The 21,762-nt window shown below is 34.3% G+C and overlaps 2 protein-coding genes across 2 annotated transcripts; one reads left to right on the plus strand and one right to left on the minus strand.

The window, feature by feature from the left end:
• Positions 1-2,148: 2,148 nt before the first annotated feature.
• LOC107261809 (zinc finger BED domain-containing protein RICESLEEPER 3-like) lies at positions 2,149-3,510 on the plus strand. Its single transcript, XM_015723591.2, has one exon. The coding sequence runs from the start codon at positions 2,149-2,151 to the stop codon at positions 3,508-3,510; it is 1,362 nt and encodes a 453-aa protein (XP_015579077.2).
• Positions 3,511-5,355: 1,845 nt separating this feature from the next.
• On the minus strand, positions 5,356-9,929 carry LOC8277896 (26S proteasome regulatory subunit 4 homolog B). The gene is made up of 6 exons (XM_002526173.4): positions 9,353-9,929; positions 8,244-8,489; positions 6,640-6,809; positions 6,343-6,559; positions 6,099-6,239; positions 5,356-5,683 (listed from the first exon to the last, which is right to left on the minus strand). Exons 1-6 carry the CDS (start codon positions 9,824-9,826, stop codon positions 5,600-5,602), a joined length of 1,332 nt encoding a protein of 443 aa, XP_002526219.1. The 5' UTR covers positions 9,827-9,929; the 3' UTR covers positions 5,356-5,599.
• Between the last annotated feature and the right edge of the window lie 11,833 nt (positions 9,930-21,762).

Genomic DNA, 21,762 nt, shown 5'->3' on the forward strand with positions numbered 1-21,762 from the left:
TAGTGGACATTAAAGCAGTAGGAGTTGAATCCACAGATCTATTATGTTTTTCAATCTTAGCTTCTTGAGTTATAACAAGAGATTCAACCTCATCAACGGTATAAGCACCAATTCTTGTTGATAAAGAAATAATAAATGCATCATATTCAGATGGTAAGCCATCAAGTATTGCAGCAACATGTTCATTTTCAGAAAGCTCACAACCAACAAAGGCTAGCACATCAACAGTCATCTTTATCTTAGAAAGATATACATTGGCAGACATTGAACCTTTTTTAATATTTTGTAACTCAGTTTTGAACTGATTTACCTTTGCTCTTATCTGAGAAGAAAAATACTGTTGAAGTTTTCCCCAAACTTGAAATGAAGTGTTGCAGCCAACCATACGAAGGAGAACACCTTCTGACATTGAAGAAAGCAGCAAAGAGAGAAGAAGTTAATCCTGTTGTTCCCATTCAAAAAACTCCTTTGATAGTTTTCGATACATTTCATCAGCTTGTGAATCATACAGCGGTGGACTACTAAGGTCATGAAAGATGTTACGTTGCAAACCATATCCTTTAATGGCAGATAAGATTTGTTAACGAACAAGGAATGAAATAAATTAATAGGTTGAAATTCCGAAGCAAAAGTTATAGATACCGTTTGGCCATGTGTGTGGAGGAGGATTCCTGCTCTGTACCATGATTAGACCTGTTCAAGGGCCTAGGTACCCTCCCAGGCCCGCACTCTTCAAGCCGGGCTTGGACAACGATTTTTGTGTACAAGCCCGGCCCGGCCCGAACCCATAAAAAGCCCGTACTTCTAGGACCGGGCTTGGGATTTATATAAAAACCCAACTCCGGCCCGGCCCGGCCCGATGTATAATTTAGTTAGAAAAAAAAATGTCATACCTGGGACTCGAACTTGTGACCTTCAACTTATAATTAAGTGTTATATACCACTTAACTACCTATTATTTCTGTTTATAATTTTATTGTTATTAATAATATATCAACAAAAAAAACCCTAAATCTAAATATAACAATTCGGCTCCTTGCAATGTTGTTTACCGCCTCCTTCTCCTTTCAATTGTACAGCCCAGGTGCGGCTCCTTCTCCGTCTCCATCTCCATCCAACCAAATCCTTCTCACCGGCTTTGGCTTCTTATTCACCAGCTTCGAATTCACCGGCTTCTTCAGTCATATGTTTTATCATCTTCAGCAATTACCTTCTACTTGCTCTCGTTACTAACACTGTATGCTTTTATTTGGCTATATTAGCAGTCCTTTTGTGACTTTGGACAGGGTGCTTGTTCAAATTACTTATGTTTAGTTGTGATTTGTTGTAGAGTGTAGAGCTCACAGGTGAAACTATCGAATTCTTGAGGGGAATCTACGAATTATTCGACCTGCAGAACTTGAGGATATTTTTTTCTACTGCACCAGAAAGGTACTCTAGCTTTCTCTTGAGGCATTACTATTACTATTTAGTATCTCTCGACTTACAAGTCAGTCGTTTTGTGGTGAGTCATGGGTACGGGTTAACAGAAATGGCAAGACTCGTTGTGTCGTGTGCTTGGAAACCGAAATGGAACACGGTACCAGCAAGTGAAAGAGCTAGATTAAAAGCAAGACAAGGAGTGAGAATTGCTGGGTTCACAGAGATAGATGTGATTAACCCAAAAACGGGACTGAGTGTTAAAAGGGACGGATTATCACTAGGTGAGATAGTGTTAAGAGGTGGCTGTGTGATGATGGGTTATCTGAAAGACCCAGATGGGACATCAAAGTGTTTGAAAGACGACGGGTGGTTTTACACAGGAGATGTAGGAGTGATGCACCCAGATGGCTATTCTCCCATCTTTTTATTGTTTGTTTGATTTTGGACTTCTTTGAATATGGTGACTGTTTTGTTTAAATTTCGTATTCACATTAGTATTGTTGACGAACACGTGGAACCTTCGCACATTTGTAAATGTTAATTTGTATTTGTGATGCATGTTATGATAAACTGGTTCTAACATGGTTTTTTCCCATCTAAGTGCTATTCACATACGGATTAGAGCATTTATTCTTTACTTTGTGTTTCCAATGTAAATATCCAACCTTATTCCTATATTACATTTGACAAATATTTTTGTATATAATGCATATTAAAATTTAGTTCATGGCTGAGGAACAAAATTCCATAGTACCCCAAAATGACAAATATAAACAGCCCATTGAGGATGGCTTTGCAGAATATAAAGTTTCTAAAAAGCGAGCAAAGACTACTTCAATTGTTTGGGAACATTTTGAGCTAATCGCAAAAGAAACAAATGGAGATGAAGCCAAAGCGAAATGTAAGCATTGTAAGTCTATTTTGGGTGCTGCTGCAAAAAATGGAACATCACATTTAAGGCGTCATTTAACTAAATGCACAAAACTTGGAAATGCAGATATTAAACAATTTCTTATAGCTAGTGAAGTTTTAAGTGATGGGAGTAATTCTATAAAGAATTATAAGTTTGATCATGATGGATTGCGCCATTGCATTAGCATGTTTGTTGTTGAAGGTTCTCATCCTTTTACTATTGTAGAAGAAAAGGGTTTTAGGCGCATGTTGTGTAAGGCGTGTCCTCAATTTAGAGTATATAGTAGGCATACTCTAAAAAGAGACATTCTTTCTTTGTATGTGAAAGAAAGGGATAAACTTAGAGAAATGATTTTCAATGCTCCTGGTAAAATTTGTTTGACAACTGATAATTGGAAGAGTCAACATACAAAACTTAAGTATATTTGCATTACTGCTCATTTTATTGATGATAAGTGGAAACTACAAAAGAGAATTTGGAGATTTAGAGCATTAGTTCCACCTTATGACGGCTTGTGCATAGCTGATGAGATTCACTTATTTTTATCTCAATGGAATTTGAAGCATAAAATATTCTCAATCACTGCTGATAATGCTTCTTACAATGATACTATGATTTCTATCCTTAATGGTCGCCTCATAACAAAAGAGTTTCTCGTATGTAATGGAGAGTTTTTTCAAATCCGTTGTTGTGCTCATATTTTAAACTTAATCGTACAATCAGGTTTGGATAGTATCAGTGATATTATTAATAAGATCAGAGAAATTATGAAGTATATTGATAAATTACAGATACGTAGAAAAAAGTTTTTTGATGTTGCAAAGAAAAGTTTTCACTTAGATATTAGGAGAAGATTTAGGTTTGATTGTCCTACGAGATGGAATTCGACTTATACAATGCTTGATAATGCTCTTTACTACAAGAATGTGTTTGATTATTTTGGGAGTAGAAGTCATGTACTTAGATCTTATGAAATTTCAGAAATTGAATGGAAACATATTTCTATGATTCATAAATTTTTGAAGGTGTTTTATGAAGTGACAATTATGTTTTCGGCTCATAACACTCCTACTTCAAATTTAGTTTTTAGAGGAGTGTGGAAAATCCATTCAAAGTTATTAGAAGTTGCAAATGAGCCATCTCACCTTCTATGCAATACTGCTAAGGCTATGTAACCTAAATTTGACAAATATTGGGCTAATTACAATGGAATTTTGAGTTGTGTTGCACTTTTAGATCCTAGATGCAAAATAAATTTTTTAAAGTATTGTTATGGGAAAATATATGGGAAAGACAAAATGGATGAGATGGTAGAGAAAGTTGTGACTACCCTTCATAAGTTGTTTGACGAGTATAGACAAGAAACTAGTTCTAGTGTTGGAACTTCAAATGAGGAACCATCAAGTGGTGGCAATTTTCTCAGTGACATGGGGGATGAGCAATTTGAAGATTACAAAGAGTTTTTGGGTGAAACAACTACCACACATGGTAAGTCACAATTAGATCTTTATTTTGAGGAACCAACTCATAATTTGACTGAAGATTTGGATGTTTTGGAGTTTTGGAATAAAAGTTCAATGAGATATCCCGAACTCTCAAAAATGGCACGCGATGTTTTATCAATTCCGGTTACAAGTGTTGCTTCAGAATCCGCCTTTAGCATTGGAAATAAGATCATTACCGCTTCTAGAAGTTCTCTTAATTCTAAGACAGTTCAAGCTTTAAATTGTCTCAAGGATTGGATTCGTGCGGAAGGTAATAAAAGTTGTTTATTTATAATTCAATCTATTTTCTGAATTTTATTTTTAAAATTAAGTTTTATAATTGACTAATTTTTATTTTGTGAATTTTTGTCTAGGTGATTTTACACCCAAATTTGAATCTGACACCTCAAGTGAGGATGATATTAGTGATATTGATGGCGAAGAAGAAGCTGAAATTATGGATTTTTAGGTAAGTTTATTATTTACATATTGATTTAGCTTACTAGTTATTTTTATTTATATAAAATACTTATTAATTTAAATATTTTTTGTTTTGTAGGAAATGTGAATTTAAATGCCTTGAAGGAGTTTTCATCTATATTGTTGTTCTTTTATTTCAGTTTTTAGAGTTTTATTTAGATGGTTAAAAATATTAATTGATATTTGTATCTTTATTATCATGATGAACATGATTATTGGGTTTAAAATTTGAATATTTGTGTTGAAATTGGATTTAAATTTTGAATATTTGTATTGAATTGTCGGTTGGTCAAGCCAAGCCCGACCCGAGCCCACCCAGGCCCGATTCGAGCCACCCAGATCCGACCTCTGTTCAATGCCTGGTCGGGCCGAGCCGGACTTTTCATAAAATTTCGGGCTCGGGCTCGGGCTCTAAGATATTAAAAATTTCTCAAGCCTGGACGGGCTCGGGCTTCTCTAAAATTAAGTCAGGCCCAGTCAAGCTCGGCCCGAGCCCGCCCAGGCCCGACCCATGAACAAGTCTAACCATGATACAATTCCAAAATGATCACATTCTAATAACAATTCCAAACACATCACATGTGGTAATCTACTCACAATAACGCATCCACAATTACTATCTCAAACACATCACGTGGAATTTACTCGAAATTGCTATCTCAAACACATCATGTGTGGTAATTTACTCACAATAACATATCCTATATGAAATTTACTCGCAATTGCTATCTCAACAATTCCCCGATCGAGAGCAAGTATCTTCCAAACTGGGTTCAGATTTGCGCCCGCTTGAATGAAAGTCGACTATACTCTGACATCTAACGTTGGATGCTATGCATTGAATAAAGAGGAGAGAAAAGGAAATGCCCATCCACTCCACCTGCCGGCAATTATTTTTATCATTATTTGATCAAATTCCACATCATCTTGGGAACTGACTTCCCTCATCTCATATCATCAGTCTCCAGTCACCCTCCCAAAATTTTTGAAATCATTATCCTCATTCTATAATTTCTTCAATAATTTCAATCACTTTAGTATCAACTGTGAGAGAGCTAAAAAGAACATCACAATAAGTTGCTTTCCTCATGTGCGGTTGTATGGCACATAGCAAACTTCAACAATGAGAAGGATTTTCAAATTACAAAGTCAAAATAAAACAAAAGGTAGCCCAAAAGGATGATATCAGAATGTTAACAGATGAAGCATAATCACCCATAATAAAGCAAATTGTAGAGTATGAAGGGAATGCTAAAAGAGAACAAAATATAAGATCGTCTAGCCTCATGGAAGGATTGCCTCACATATAGAGTCCTTCCGGCACCCCTTCTTTCTTCTTGAACATAACTTTCTCCTTCGCTTTCTTAAAATCTGCATGGGTTACCTGAAACATGAAATACTAAAGCGTGTTAAACGGGCAGCAAGCCAAATCATAAAGTAGCTATAACCTGAATATAAAGCTTCCAGTTCAACAACAAAACCTTTTAAAAAAGATATAAAAGGGAGAAGCAGAGAAGGGGCTAGACATGCTTTTGTTGAGCAAAATGCTTAGACATGCAAAAATATGTGTTGAGAAAAAACAAAAATAAATAACATGAAATACCAATAATTCAAATCCAGAATATCATATGAAAATGAAGTTATTTTTCAATCCACAACCCACAACCCTGACCTTAAGAATAAGGCTTTCACACAACTGTAAAACCAGAAAACTCCCAACGAAAGCAAACACTATGTTAATGAGCATGATGCTCAAATGATTCAGTCCCTATTATCCTACAAGTTATGCAAGGAATCACCTTCATGCGCCGCTCTCTTAGAGCAAGCAGGCCAGCCTCTGTACATATAGCTTTGATATCAGCCCCAGAAAATTCATCCTTAGTCATTACGAATTCTTCTAAGTTAACATCATCTGCCAATGTCATTCTTGATGTATGTATCTACATTACAAGGTAGAAAGCAAGGGCACATTATTTGCAACCCAACATAAAAATATCCATAGGCAATAAAATACAATTCTTGCACTTAAACATGACCAAGTACCTGGAAAATGCGCCTCCTGGTTTTGATATCTGGAAGGGGAAATTCAATCTTTCTGTCTATTCGTCCGGGGCGCAACAAGGCCGGATCAAGACTTTCAATTCTGTTTGTTGCAAGGATTACTTTTACATCTCCTCTTGAATCAAAACCATCTAGTTGATTCAGCAACTCTAACATAGTTCTTTGGATCTCACGTTCACCACCTGAATGTGCATCATACCTGAAAAATAACAAGAAACCGTCATATATTCTTATCATGATAATGACACATCTTGAAATCATGCATATTGATAAGCACACCTCTTTGTACCAACTGCATCAATTTCATCGATGAAAACAATTGATGGTGAAAGATCATCAGCAACTCTAAAGAGTTCCCTGACTAATTTTGGGCCATCTCCCAAGTATTTCTGAATCAATTCACTTCCTACTACACGCAAGAAAGTTGCTGATGTAGAGTTTGCCACTGCCTGAAGTTAAAAATAAGAAAAAGCTAGTGAGACCAATTCTACCGTATATCCAGTGAGGAACAACCAGCATATTTAAACTTGTATCAGAAGATGTGTTGGGCACTTGTGCAACACATGGGAAATACAAGTATAATATATATAAAAAAAAATCCTGGAATCCATAATAGTTTCTATAACTATAGTCACAGATAGGCTTCATTGCCATATCCTGAGGTAGCCTTCCAACAAGAATTGAGCTAGATGCGCTTGGAAAACTGTGAACTACCACTCCAACTGGCTTGGCTGGCCAGGATAAGGTATTATATTCGGGCAGGGCGTCTTACAAAAGAGATATTAACACTTTTAGTTCTTCTATACTTCAAGCTATGGAAGAAATAAATAGACCAATTCTAATTCCACATCCTGATTGTCATAGCACAAGTACAAAGCCCTTTTCTTAATAATGTAGCAGGATTACAACTGAGTTCTTCCAACTGGCAATTGACAAGAAAATGCTGCACTCCCCAGTTCCCAAGAGAAGAACCCCATAGCCTTCCATTTGGGACTTGTGAGTTCTGACTAGGAGTTCTAAATTCCAATCCCATAGGGACAGACAGAGTAGTATTCTCCCCTAGATAGACATCTAAGCCCCAAAATAGATATATTGCAAAGCCCATTGCCTACCAAGCTTCTGAACCAAACAAAACAAAATAATATTATTTTCTGCATAGACAAGATTCTGGAACAGTTGAACTGCTTAAATAGCAATATAAAGAGACAATAGACCCAGATCTTTAACACATAAATATAGATTCAATGAAGTATGAAGAATAATTAGCCAGTACTAAAGACTTCTTTCACCACAATCTATCTTGACTCTTTTAAGTTATTGAACAGAAATTTTTTTGAAGAAAAGTCAATGTATAAATTCTACTGTCTTTTATTTCTAGAATACATACACTTTTTGCAATACCTCAAATAATTATGAATACCCTTTTTCAAGCAAATATGGAAATCTTTTTTTTAACAGAGATGAAGTATAGATTCAATGAGAAAAAAGTAGAATCCTATCTGTTCCTTCAGCCACAACATTTGGTTGATGGAGTCATTGCAGAAACTAGAATAAGAAAGGGCTTTTTTGGCTAGTTAATCAGCCACAACATTCGGCTAGTGACTAATCAATTTCAAAAACCAAAATTCAACAATTAAAAAAAGCATATTTAAACTGCTATCTGTCTTCATTTTCTCTTTTATATTTAATCTAGTCATTTTGCGAAACTTTGCAACCTCGCAATATGAAAAACATATAGAAGAACTATAATATCCAAATTATGCTCATGCCCAATAGGAAATGAAAAAACAATGCAGAAGAAGTATACACCAGAAAGTTATTAGTCAAGCACAACAAAAATATGGGAGGAGAGGGAGGATAAAGAAAGCAAGAGAGAGATGCACCTTAGCAAGCAATGTTTTCCCTGTTCCAGGCTCCCCATAGAGTATCACTCCTTTAGGGGGTTTAATACCAATATCTTCATACAATTCAGGATGAGTAAGCGGAAGTTCCACTGCTTCTTTAATTTCCTGTATTTGGGCATCCAACCCACCAATGTCGGCATAAGATTCCAGAGGAGCTTTCTCAACCTTCATCACAGAAACCATAGGATCAACTTCATCCTGAAGAAGCCCAACAACAGAAAGGACCTGCTCAAGCATAACAACAAAACAGCAATCAAATTCTCATTAGAGAATACAAATCTACTATAAAAATTAGAAGATAAACATTCAGCTACTTTGCAGAACACACATTTTATACAGAAGCTTAGAATACAATATGCAACCTCATCATTATTTGAACTGAACATACATAACACCCTTATTGGTAGATGAATTCAATCACGAAAAAGGCAGCACAACACTGTATTCTCCATGTATTATGCACATAAAAAGGTTCAGATAAAATGGAATGAAATAAAATTAAAATTGGGCATGATTAAACTTTCTTTGTGTTAAATAACACAATATGTGCTAAACATTTTGTGAGTGAAAACAAAAAGGTACACTACATGAACTTATAAATAATTCTCTCTATGCCTCATGCATTATATCACAAGCTAATCCAGAAAAAAGAATACATAACACACACACACCATATTAACTTTATTTGTAGAACATTGTTTAGTTCGGGTCTAAATGAACCATAATACTGACTCACAAAACATCTCACTTTAGAATCAGTTGAATTAATGTATAAAAGAATTCTTCAAATGTAAAGTAAGAGTTTTATTTTTACCAATACAATGCTCAATCTAAATTCTGGACAACATAAATCATATGCAACAACCAACCCAATCGAGAAGTTAACGCATGAAAAAAGAATTAGGAATTTAGAACTACAATTTTCATTCAAACCCTAATATAAGCTCAGTCACTTAAAACTTTAGATCTTTACCTGAATCATCTAAAAACCCTAGGAAAAAAACCCCAAAAAACCACCAAACTCTCAAAATTACATCTAAAGACAGAACTAATTAAGAATTATTTAAGAAACTAAAAAGAAAACGGACCTTATTATGCATAAGAATAGCACATCCAGGTTCAAGTTGATCCTTATCAACAAAAGACAAAATCCCAACATAATACTCGGGTCCCACCGAAGAAGAAACGATGGCATGATTCTCATCAATCAGCTCTTCCAAATTGCCAACACTCATAGGCGAGCCTCTCAAATCATCGACCTTAGATCTGTCCTCTTCATTCTTTTCCTCCTGTGGTTTAAGCCTTTCTTGATTGGCTACAAACTCCTCCTCCATTAACAGATAGTCTTTAATGCGCTCCAGTTTTAAGAGCCGAAGTTTGCATTTAGTTAGTGGTGTTACTGTTGGGAGCCGCGCGGCCGCCTCCGGACCTTTTTGTTTGCGCTGCTTTCGGCCTACGCGTGATGGTGGTGCTGCTGGTTCGTATTTTTTGTCCTTTTTGTTGTCGGAATCGTTCTTTCTGTCGCCTGGTGGCCGGTTCATTCCCGATGGACCTTGACCCATTGTGAACACACGCAGAGAGTGAGAGAATTAAGAGGAAGGATTTGATTTTTGAAATGTTCTCTTTATGTTGATGCTTTACTGTGTCTTTGGGCATTGGCTCGGTTCATTTTATCTGTGTTTATGGTCGAAACCCCTTCCTCAAGCCACTCGACTTTACCTTTTCTTTGGTTAGCCCCCTCAAGTTTAATTTGGTCCATCTGACCCCTCTAACTAATCAATTTCGTTTATCCAAGTTCCTTTTCAGTAAAACCATAACGACTGGACTATTTTTTACATAATTATTTACAAAAACAAAATCTTTTGATAAAAAACAGCCATCATGAAATTAATTTAAAAATCAGTAATCAACATAGTCCATTGATGATTTTCTATGTATTATTATTTACATATTCTCTTGTATGTTCTAATCACTTAGGTTTAAAAAAAGTCGAGTTTTACATATGTTATATTTAATTATTTTATTAAAACTAAATTTAAAATTTAGTGGACTTTTTAAGTTTTTATCACTAATACAATAAATGAAGAGTGGCATTAATTTGGGATTTAAAAACCCAAAACAACACAAGGAATTTAAAAAAAAATTATAAATATCTATATTTTTAATTTTTTATCAAATTTATGAATTTTATTTTATTTTTATTTTTACTATGTTAAAATATAAAAAATATAACATTTTTTAAGTTTATAGTTTTGATTATTTTTTTATTTTTTTTATTATTCTTAAATAAAATAACCAAAAAGCCACCGGAAAGCAATTGAAAAACAACCAAAAACAATTAAAATATAATAAAAATAATTAAAAAAAATGAAAACCACACCATAATTTAAAAAAATTAAAAATTTAATATTTTTTAAAAGAAAAAGTTTACACAATGAAACAATATTCTGTTTATGGTATTTTTGAAAAGTTTTCAAGAAATTATAAGGCAAAAAAGAATTTCCAACAACATAACCCTCGTAAGGGGTTTAAGCAAAGGGACCTAAAGCTCTTTTGAATAATTAAGATGAATATATAGCCCCTAGCAACATCAGCCAAGAAAGATGAGAGAATAAGGGACCTTTCCTCCAGCAAATCAAAATTTCTATAAGCTAGAGAGCTATGCTCGATCAGGGACAACACAAAATATCTTCCTATTATCTGTCCCTGATTTATACCGATGCACACGTGATCCTGATGTAACCTATTAGGTGGCATGTTGATATGGAACCTCCATGAATAAGCTTAAGAATCCTTTTTAAATTGTAGACCCCTAATACATTAACATGAAAACCTCAAGTACCCATTCGGTTCAACCCCTAAGAAAGGTTAGAAAATAAATTACTTAGAAAGATGATTAAGAATTAGAATTTAGAAAACTTGTTCCTAAAGCCCAATTTTGAAACACTCCATAAGAAGATGATCAATCTTTTAAGCATGCATTCCACACAAGAACACAAAGACAAAAGCAAAATAGCTTTTAGATTTATTAACCAATTATCATTCAAAATCAACTTCCACTTACATCAAAATTCATACTAGCCTTTTATAGACCTTAGAAAATCCTAAATCTTAACTAATAAGAATTTACATGTCATCTAGAATAAAGATAACCTTCTTAATAAAAGAGATAAGTAAAAAAAGTTCTAATTAGGTTAAAATACATGTGTGGCCGCCTAAAATAAGCTATAAAATTTTAATTTACATAAGTCATATAGATGGGTCTCATAACATAAGTCAAGTTAGACCCAAAGTCTTCATATACTCCAATTTAGCTTATTTGATATTTTTAAGCCTAATTAGATTCGTTCAAGCTCAAGAAACTGAAATAGTTTAATGAGCCTTGAACTTAGATTCAATTCTTTAAACCTTTATGTGTCCTTAGCCCAAAATGTCTTGGATAAACTCATTGACTTGTAATTTGAATCGGACTAGGTCTCCTAGTTGAATTAGGATTCCTAGTTGAATTAGGATTTCTAGTTGAATTAATTTTGTTGCTTGAACTCCTAATATCATCAGGACTTCTTGCTGGATTAGAATCCTAGTTGAGTAAGGACTCCTTGTTGGATTAGGATTCTTTGAGCTAGTAGAATTTGCATCATCAAGACTTCTTGTTAGAGTAAGATTTGTTGTGCTTGTATGGTTCGTATCACATGTTCTACTCTTGTCTCATCCCGAGCCACATTACATATTTAGTATCAATAATATTAAAAGTGATACACAACAATCATAATATTCTTATTCAAATTAACATTAAATACTAAAATTAAATAACGCTAGTTATTGTTAATAATAATAATAATAAATATAATGGAAAAATAATAATAATATTGATAATAATAATAAAAATTAATAATAATAATAATACTAATAATAATCATAATAATGGTTAATCAAATAAAGTTGCATTTAAATTTGGATATGACACATGCAATTGATTATATGACTTTAACTCACAATTCTACTGAATTTCCTCTAGCTGCTCCTACGCCTCTGGCAGAGCTAGTTGAACTGTCAGATTATTTATTCTCGAAAATAATTAAATTAATAAAATATTTCATAATTAATCCTAAGCCTAGACACTTAAAATTAGACTGCCTAAAAATCTCGACTGGTCCCTACTCAGAAATTCTACCAAAAATTTGACAGAATCTCCCCTAAAATACAGACGTTTGCCCCCGTATAACGGGTTCAGAATCGGCTAAAAACACTTCTAATATTCATCAAAGATTTAACAGGAGTCGGGTCACTTATAGCTGCATTATTTTCCCGACTCGACAATACAATTCAGATCACAAGTATTAAATAACAGTCTGACATAAATATTTATTCTACAACCAACTCATGAATAATTTGCTGGTATCTAATTTAATTATTCATAACCACAGTTATCACCAAACAGGATAATAATTAATCACACTAATGAATTCATAATATTTATAATTAAACTATCAATTAATTAAATTATTTATAATTAACAATTAATGGGGATAATATTTTTTGAAATTTTTATATAATTTATCAAGTCCAAATATATTTTTACTGAGCAAAAATCAAAGTTTTGTGCATCTAGAAAACACCAAAATCCGAAAGCAAGTACAGACAGCGGTGTCGGAATTTGAATCCGGAGACGTCTACGCGAAGTTATGATGCAAGGAGCCTGAAAATGCAGATATCTCCGCTTGACACCCACCGGATCGAGGCCGGAAAGTTTCGGCTCCAATGAGGCTTGGAGGAGCTGAATGGCGATTGATCAACGGTGATGAGGGGTTGTCCAAAGGTGTTTGAGGGTGAGGAACTCAAATCCGGAGTCGGATTTGTAAAAAAGACGGCGAGAGGAGGCTGGTTACACGGCAGCAGCATAAATGATAACTCCTTCTTCCAAGGTTTTCGATTTTTCGGTGAGTATTAGTGGGTAGAGGGTGGCACCGGTGAAAAGGAGCCATCTTGATGCTCGTATGATAATTGTTATTATAAGCACCAACATAACACACATCCAAAGCATATCTTCCAAGGTCTGAATTATCCTTTTCGATTGTCCATCAGTCTAGGGTGGAAAGCTATACTAAAGTCCAATCTGGTATAAAGCTCTTCTTGTAGCTTTCTCTAAAACCTCGAAGTGAATTGTGGTCCCTTGTCAGACATTATAGAGATAGGAACACCATGAAGACTTATAATTCTCTCTAGATACACCCTTGCATACTTAGCCATAGAATAAGTAGTCTTTACAGGTAGGAAATGCGCTGACTTAGTCAAACGGTCCATAATTACTCAAATAGAGTCATATCCAACTGAAATCTTAGGCAAACTCGACACAAAGTCCATAATAATCCCTTCCCATTTTCACTCTGGTATGCGAAGTGGCTACAACAACCTTGGCGGCTTCTAGTGCTCAAGTTTAACCTGTTTACACATCAAACACTTGGAAATAAACTCTACCACATCCCTTTTTGTCCCGTTCCACCAATAAATGCCTTTCAAATCATAATACATCTTGGTAGAATCTAGGTGGACACTATAAGCTATTTAGTAAGCCTCTTCCAGAATCTCCTTTCTCTGAGATTATCCATGTCAGGAACATACAGTCTAGTGCCAATCCTGAGAGTACTATCCTCATCTATGACAAAATCATTGGCTTGAACCTGCTACACTTCTTTCCAGATTTTTCTTAATTGTGGATCTTGATTCTAAGCTGACTTAATTCTGTCAACAAACACGGACCTAACCCTGAAACGTGCCAACAATGCTCCCAATTCTAATATCTCCAACTGCAATCCTTGATTGTACAATTCATGCAACTCTTTAGTCTGAGGTCTTTTCTCCGTGCTTATGTGAACAAGGCTACTTGCTGACTTCCTACTTAAAGCATTCTCCATTACATTTGCTTTACTTGGTTGGTAAGGAATGATACCATCAGAATCCTTCAGAAGCTCCAACCATCTTCTTTGCCTCAAATTCAACTCCTTCTACTAGAATATATACTTCAAACTCTTGTGATCTGTATATATCTCGCATGTCTCCTTATAGAGATAATGACTCCAGATCTTAAGGGCAAAAATTACTACTGCCATCTGCAAGTCATGAGTGGGATAATTTTGTTCATGCCTCTTCAACTAACTGGATGCATAAGCCACTACTTTACCATGCTGCATCAAAACACAACCCAAACCCACTCTAGAAGCATCATAATACATTATGAAACCACCAGTTCCATATGGTAAAATCAACACTAGAGCTGAAGTCAAACAATCTTTTAGCATTTGAAGCTCCTTTCGCAAGCATCAGTCCACTAGAACCTGATATTCTTCTGAGTCAACTTAGTTAAAGGCATTCTTATTCTTGAAAAGTCTTGCACAAATTGGCGGTAGTAGCCTACCAATCCTAGAAAGCTGTGAACTCCTAGAAAATGGTAGTTAGTCTCTACCAATCAGTCACTACTTCCACTTTCTTAGGGTCCACTTGAATACCCTCTCTAGATACCACTGACCTAGAAAAGCTACACTCTCCAACCAAAACTCACACTTGGAGAACTTAGCATATAACTGATGCTTCCTTAAGGTCTGAAGTACCATTCTCAAATGCCACGTATACTCCTCTTCGCTTTTGGAGTACACCAGGATATCATCAATAAATATGATAACAAAGTGATCCAGGAACGGCTTGAACACCTGATTCATGAGATCGATAAAAGCTGCAGGAGCATTAGTGAGTCTAAACGACATTACCAAAAACCTATAATGCCCATAACGCATCCTAAACACCTTCTTAGAAATGTCCTCCTCATGAATTTTCAACTAGTGATACCTCGATCGAAAATCAATCTTGAAAAGGTATGCAACACCGTGGAGCTGATCGAATAGATCATCAATACGAGGAAGCAGATACTTATTGCGAATCGTCACCTTATTCAACTGTCGATACTCGATACAAAGGCATAAAGTACCATCCTTCTTCAAAAAAAGTACTCGAGCGCCCTACAGAGACGTACTGAGTCTGATAAAACCCTTATCTAGAAGGTCCTGCATTTGCTCCTTTAGCTCCTTTAACTTTGTTGGTGACATTCTATAGGGTGGCATAGAAATGGGAGTTGTACTTGGTAGCAAATCGATATAGAACTCTATCTCCCTGTCACATAGTAATCCTGGCAACTCTTCTGGAAAAATATCGAAAAACTTGCAGACAACAGGAACATCCTCAACTCTGCCTTTTTCTGCTGAAGTATCCCTAACTAAAGCCAGATATCCTGACACCCACGGCAAAGCAGCCGTCTAGCTGTAATGGTTGAACGAGATTCGATAGTGCATGTATCTGTTCACCTTTAAAGTGAAACTCTGAGTCAGTCGGAATTTAAAAAGTCACTTGCTTTTTCCGACAGTTCAACATGGCATAATGCATAGCCAACCAGTCCATTCTCAAAATTATATCAAAGTCCATGATGTCCAACAAAATCAAATTGGCAGTCAGATCTAGACCCTCAATTGACACCGGACAAGAGTGAAACACAATATCGGTCTCTAAGGTGACATTCAATGGCCCAATCACAGACATAGGAACCTGAAGTCTAATTGGTTGAACACTCAATCTCAATGCAAAGCTAGAAGATACAGAAGAATAGGTAGCCCCAAGGTCTAACAAAACTCTAGCCTCAAAATAGCAGACTGAAATAATACATAAAACCACAGCATTGGAAGCTCGGGCATCCTGGTGGGTGATGTGAACACTCTTGCCTGTCCACGACTTGACTGCCATGAACCCAAAGCCGGACTCTGAACTCTACCCCCCCCCTCCCCTGTCTGCCTCCCATGGCCCTACCTCTGAAATCACGACCCTGCTAGCCAGCAAATTAAAATCCAACCTGGGAATAACCAGGAGTTGCAAAATAAGCTAGTCGGGCTATGCTAGTATATGAGCCTTGGAAAAAAGTTGATTGGCTGAAATAGAAAAGGCATGCTCGATCCATATGACCCATCTCACAACATCTGAAATAGGCTCCGCTAGATACTAGGCACGATACCTAATGTGACTTGCCACACATCTGGTATGCACTGGCTCTAGAAATAGAACTGTTGTAACTAGAACTTTGTCCACTGCCACTAAATCCTTGAGTTGGCCCTAGATCCTCGGCTACCCTTTCGATTATATCTACCCTTCTTGTGAGTACAGTAGCCTCTCTATTCGGCTTGATGGTCAGAACCCTCGGAGTATCCTCCACTACCATAAAACAACACTGCTGACTGCATACTACTCTAACCGTCAGTCTTGGTCTGCTTCTTCTTACCCTCATCGGTCCCTAACTAAATGCCCGTAGGGTTATCTCCATCTGCTTAGCCATATTAAAAACTTCTAGAAAGATGTTCCTCCTAGACTGAACTAAGAAAACAAACTTTGGACCAAGACTTGAAATATACTTATTGTTCTTCTGCTCATTTATCCCCACAGCATAGGGCACATGCCAGCTCGGCTGAACAAACTGCCTAGTGTATTCTGCCATTGACAGATCTCCCTTAACCAACCTCTCAAATCTTTCCTTGCACTCCCATCTCACACTAAAGGGAATGAAATACTCTTCAAATCTATCTCTGAACTGCCTCTAGGTCATACCATCCATAAAGGGACGAATATAATCCATGAACCACTAAGATGTTATCATCTTCAAAGAAAAGCATGCCATCTTGATGGTCCTCTTATCTGAACACCACAAGTGGGATGCTCTTCTCAACCTCATCTAGGAAGTCCAAAGGGTCTCCTGATACCCCATCAAACTCCATCAATCTCAACTTGGTATACTCAGACATAGGAACCTCATCCGAATTTCTGATACCGGACCTACTACTATGGCTCTCTGAACGCTAAGCCAGAGGAAGGGAAGAGTCGGGCTGCCAAAACGAGAGGAACTGTAGAAAACCTAGCTAATACGGAAAAAATTATTAAATTGAGACTGTCAGTCTCGAGAGTGAGTTAAAATCATATAGTCTAAAATAAAAGCAATCATCTATATAATTAATTATTTAAATAATATAAAATATTACAGAATAATAACACGTGTGTCATATCATAATTCGGAGAAAAATGCAATTTTAATATATACGGGATGAGTATCTCAGCAGAACCCTAAACTCTAATTTTATCAGCCTTTCGGTTATCTTATTCCAATAAAACTGGCACCTAGAGAGTAAAGCTCGATTAGGGTCCTTAAACCCAGAGAACAAAGCTCGATCAGGGTCCTCTAGCAGCCTCGGCTTCACAAGATTAGCACTGGTTTGCCGAAAATGGGAATGGCAGCCACAAACACCATTCCTTTTCTTCAAACTTTGACTTTCCGATGAGCTGGGGCTACAAGTCTACAATAGGTCTAGGGGTGGAGGAGGACTGGTGAGGGTCGGTTTTAGGTGCAAAAACAGTAGTGATAGTGACGAAAACAGATGGGGAGAGGAGGAAGATAGTGTATATGTTAGAGAGGGGAGTGAGAAAAAATAGAGAATACTGCACTTTTGTTCCTCTATAGTGTACAATAAGATTTCTCTGTAGTTATATACTTGGTACCAAATAAAATGTATGACTATGAGGATGTTATAACTTAATGGAGGTTTGAGTACTAAAATTTTTTTTTGGATTTAGTACTTAATCTTGCAGATAAAATGAGATAAACTAGAAATAAAATACGTTAATATCTTGTCATATGATACAACTAAAATTGATGAGATAAAATAATACTACAGTAAGACAAAATATAACATAATATATATTTTTTAAGTTATATATACAAACATTACTATGTAGAGGAATATTTTCTTAAGAGTGGACTTAAAAAATTTATAACCTATTACAATATAGAGTTTATTCTTATTTATAACTTGCTCAAATTATGACCATAATTTTTTTATCACTATATAAATGTTATTCCTATATAGAGTATAACTATAGATAGGTTTTACTGTATAATTTATTAGATATATTTTCTCATATAATAACAAAACGGAAAATAAAAAATTAGCTTTCCTTCTTGGCATATTCATAAAGATTTTTATTTATTTGAACGCACAAAAAAGTATACAGTAAAACATCTTTATAGTCATACACTTGGAACCAAATAAAATTTATGACTATGAGGAGGTTATAAACTTCATGGAGGTCTAAATACTAAATTTTTTCTTTAGGCTTAATACTTAGTCTTGTAGATGAAATAATATATACTATAAATAAGATACGTTAATATTTTGTCATATTATACGAATAAAATTGATGAGAAAAAATAATATGTATAGTAAAATAAAACATAACATAACATTTATTTTTAAAACTATATATATAAGTATTATTATTATAGAGAAATATTTCTTAAGTGGGACTTAAAAAATTTATAATTTATTATAATTGAAAATTTATTTTATTTATAACTGGCCCAAATTGGAACCATAACTTTTTATCATTATATAATGGTTATTTATATTTAGAGTATCATTGTAGAAAAGTTATATTGTACTAAAGTCGTATTTTGTCAACAGTTGTAAATTTTAGTTAAGTTGCACAATTCAAGAGTTTTAGGAAAAATTTGGCTAAGATTTTGAGTATTTAGAATAACGAGTAATGCTTAATCTATTATTGTCTAATAAAATTGAATTATTTATTTTTAATAAGAAAATTGTAATATAAGTAATTAAATTTTAAAATAATTATATGCTAATTCAAAATACTGTAGTATAATAAAATAAAATAAACTAATAATAATAATAATAATAAAATTATGACATAAAAAACTACAGGTGTTATAAAATATATTATTAATTTTTTAAACAAAATTTTGTTTGCAGTTAATGCTTCAAGGATAATGGAAATTGTGTCTTTAAAGTAATTAACAAAAAGTCGATAGCCTTTCTTAATGATAAGGTATTATATGTTATCACTTTTTATTGGCGAGTTCTTTTCCACATTTTCTTAAATTATTAAATAAGATTTTATTAACTTATCTATAATATATTAAAACCATAATTATAATCATAATCGTATATTAAAATGCGAAGGAAAGAAAATATGTAAATTTATTAAAAGAATTTATTAAATGTTAATTAATTTAATTAATTTGATTTTTTATTAATTTAATTTAATAATATTATTAATTAATTAAATATAAGTGTAACACCCCATTACATGCTAACCAATAGACATTAGCAAGAAAACATACAAGCGTCGTAAACTATATATTACATGTAGATAGGTCAATATGCAAATTGTTAAGAATCAAGACACAAGGTTATTAACATATAAACATATGATTATACTTAAACATCATTTAACAAGTATTCAAAACATCTTCTTATGCCTTACAAGGCACACTTCTATATACATCACATAACTGCATACAAAATGCATCAGGAGGAGACTCCACAAAACTGGCCCAACCCGATGTAATCGCTAAAAACTAGACTTGGATACAACCAACGGATGCACTACTATTTACAAACCTGAAAGAAAAATTTTTGAGAGGGTGAGCCTCCGACTCGATAGAATAAATAATCAACATAATCTATATCACATACACTTAATACAATTTCCACCCAATCACATAACTTACCATGATTCATAGTTTAGGTATAAATTCATACCATTCTACTCAATTCAGTACAACCATCATAGAAGAAATACAATTCAACAATTATGGTTAGTTCTCACAGCTTGTGGATCCCCTTTAATGTGCTGCTCCGCCTCATCCTCACATATCGCACACGTAAGTTGCTCCGCCTCATCCTCACATAATACACTTTTATAGCCTCTCTAGGCTTTAGCCTCCCAAGGCTTTATATATAGATATATATTTTTTTTCATAGGGGAATCCACCATTCACATGCACATATGCACTTAACATCACAATTCAATCATTTCACTTATATCATATTCAAGCAATAACAATTGTTCCACTCAACACCAATCATTTCCATCTCATTCATTTAAACACAACACAATATTAAGCAGACACAACCATTCGTAGAACATTTGATTAAATATATGGATATAGCAAATATTAACTATTTACTTACTCAAAATACACTTATTCCTTCAGCATATAAGAACCTCCTTTCTCCACAACTTCCTTTCTAGGCCTTTGAGTACCTGTTAACACATTCATCAATTCACATTTCATGCATATTCCAAATATTCATGTAAATGCTAGTTCTAATGCATTACAAGATCATCCCCTTTGTAATTCATAGGTCTAACTCTTCCTCTAAGACTCTCAATTACTATTTTAATATCATATAAATATTTTTCATCTAGTTATATACCAATTTAACTTAAATTAACTGTATAAAACTAATCTCCAACATCTCTGTTTTCTAGACAGAATTTAGTACCAAAGTATATTTATTGCTGTGCAAAATTGGCTCAATACAAAAATCTCGTATTAAATAGACATATACGCTTATGCGTCTAGTTTCATCTCCAAGAAGAATTACTCAATTTTGACTTCTATAGATTTAATTATTCTCAAATTCATCGAGCAAGGGTCATACAACTAGTTGTGCGAGCGTGTCTGTTTGCTCAATTTAAGCAACCAAAAGGGAAAAAATAGCAAAATCATAAAACTACAAAGTTATAGAGAACTCTTCAAAATTCCATAGACACCAATTAAGCTTAATTTGGACTTATATAACCTATGTTATGCCCAAAATACAGAACATCAAGGTTGCTGCAATTTTGACAGTTTTCTATCTTGACATACTTAAACTTAAATTAAGCTTAATCTCTATGCAATCATTCAATACTCTACTAATTCATGATAATCAGACCTTTAATTAATCAATGAAAGCATCAATTGAAGTTTTTCCAATTTGTAATCAAGAACTCTAATGACAAATTAATAATACTCAAGTAACAACTCACCAATTTCAGCTTTTGGGTTGCTAATATGCTTAAATTCTTTAGCTTTAGCTTAGCTCCTTCAATAGTTGGTAAAATCCTATCTTAATCTTAAGTTTTTCTAGGTATTCCACTCCTCTCTCTTGTTTCAAATTTTGAGTTTTTGACCATGTACGAATTTTAGAGAAATGAAGAGGTAAAATGAGCTTGCTCATGGTTCCAATTTCCAAGATTCATCTCTCATTGCCACCACCTACTTAACTAGTTTTATCATCCTAAATTAATTCTTTCTAACCATATATAGGTACTAACTTTTAATTATATCTTTTAAGTCCAATCTATTTACCCAACCTTCAGCTATTGGTTCAATTAAGTCTTAAGGCTTAATACACATAACCCAAATACTTAATCAACTTATCTAAATTAATAATCTAATATCATGCTTCTTATTCTCTACTTATAATTAATATATATTTGTTCCCATAAAATAAAAATATTATTAATATACCATCATATGCCCAATGATTAAATGTAAATGCACATAACATGTATGATGAGAAAATGCAGGCGTTACAATAAGTCTAATTTTAAAACCTAACTTTAT

Source organism: Ricinus communis, chromosome 3, assembly GCF_019578655.1.
Source record: "Ricinus communis isolate WT05 ecotype wild-type chromosome 3, ASM1957865v1, whole genome shotgun sequence".
NCBI classification, from domain to species: domain Eukaryota; kingdom Viridiplantae; phylum Streptophyta; class Magnoliopsida; order Malpighiales; family Euphorbiaceae; genus Ricinus; species Ricinus communis.

What these genes read in the sequence shown, in the direction of transcription:
- LOC107261809 (XM_015723591.2), top strand. Translation starts at nt 2,149, where the DNA reads ATGGCTGAGGAACAAAATTCCATAGTACCCCAAAATGACAAATATAAA.
- LOC8277896 (XM_002526173.4), bottom strand. Translation starts at nt 9,826, where the DNA reads ATGGGTCAAGGTCCATCGGGAATGAACCGGCCACCAGGCGACAGAAAG. An exon ending in GGAAAACATTGCTTGCTAAG is followed by an intron (nt 6,810 to 8,243) that starts GTGCATCTCTCT and finishes TTTTAACTTCAG; the next exon opens with GCAGTGGCAAACTCTACATC. An exon ending in CCAGGAGGCGCATTTTCCAG is followed by an intron (nt 6,240 to 6,342) that starts GTACTTGGTCAT and finishes CTTGTAATGTAG; the next exon opens with ATACATACATCAAGAATGAC.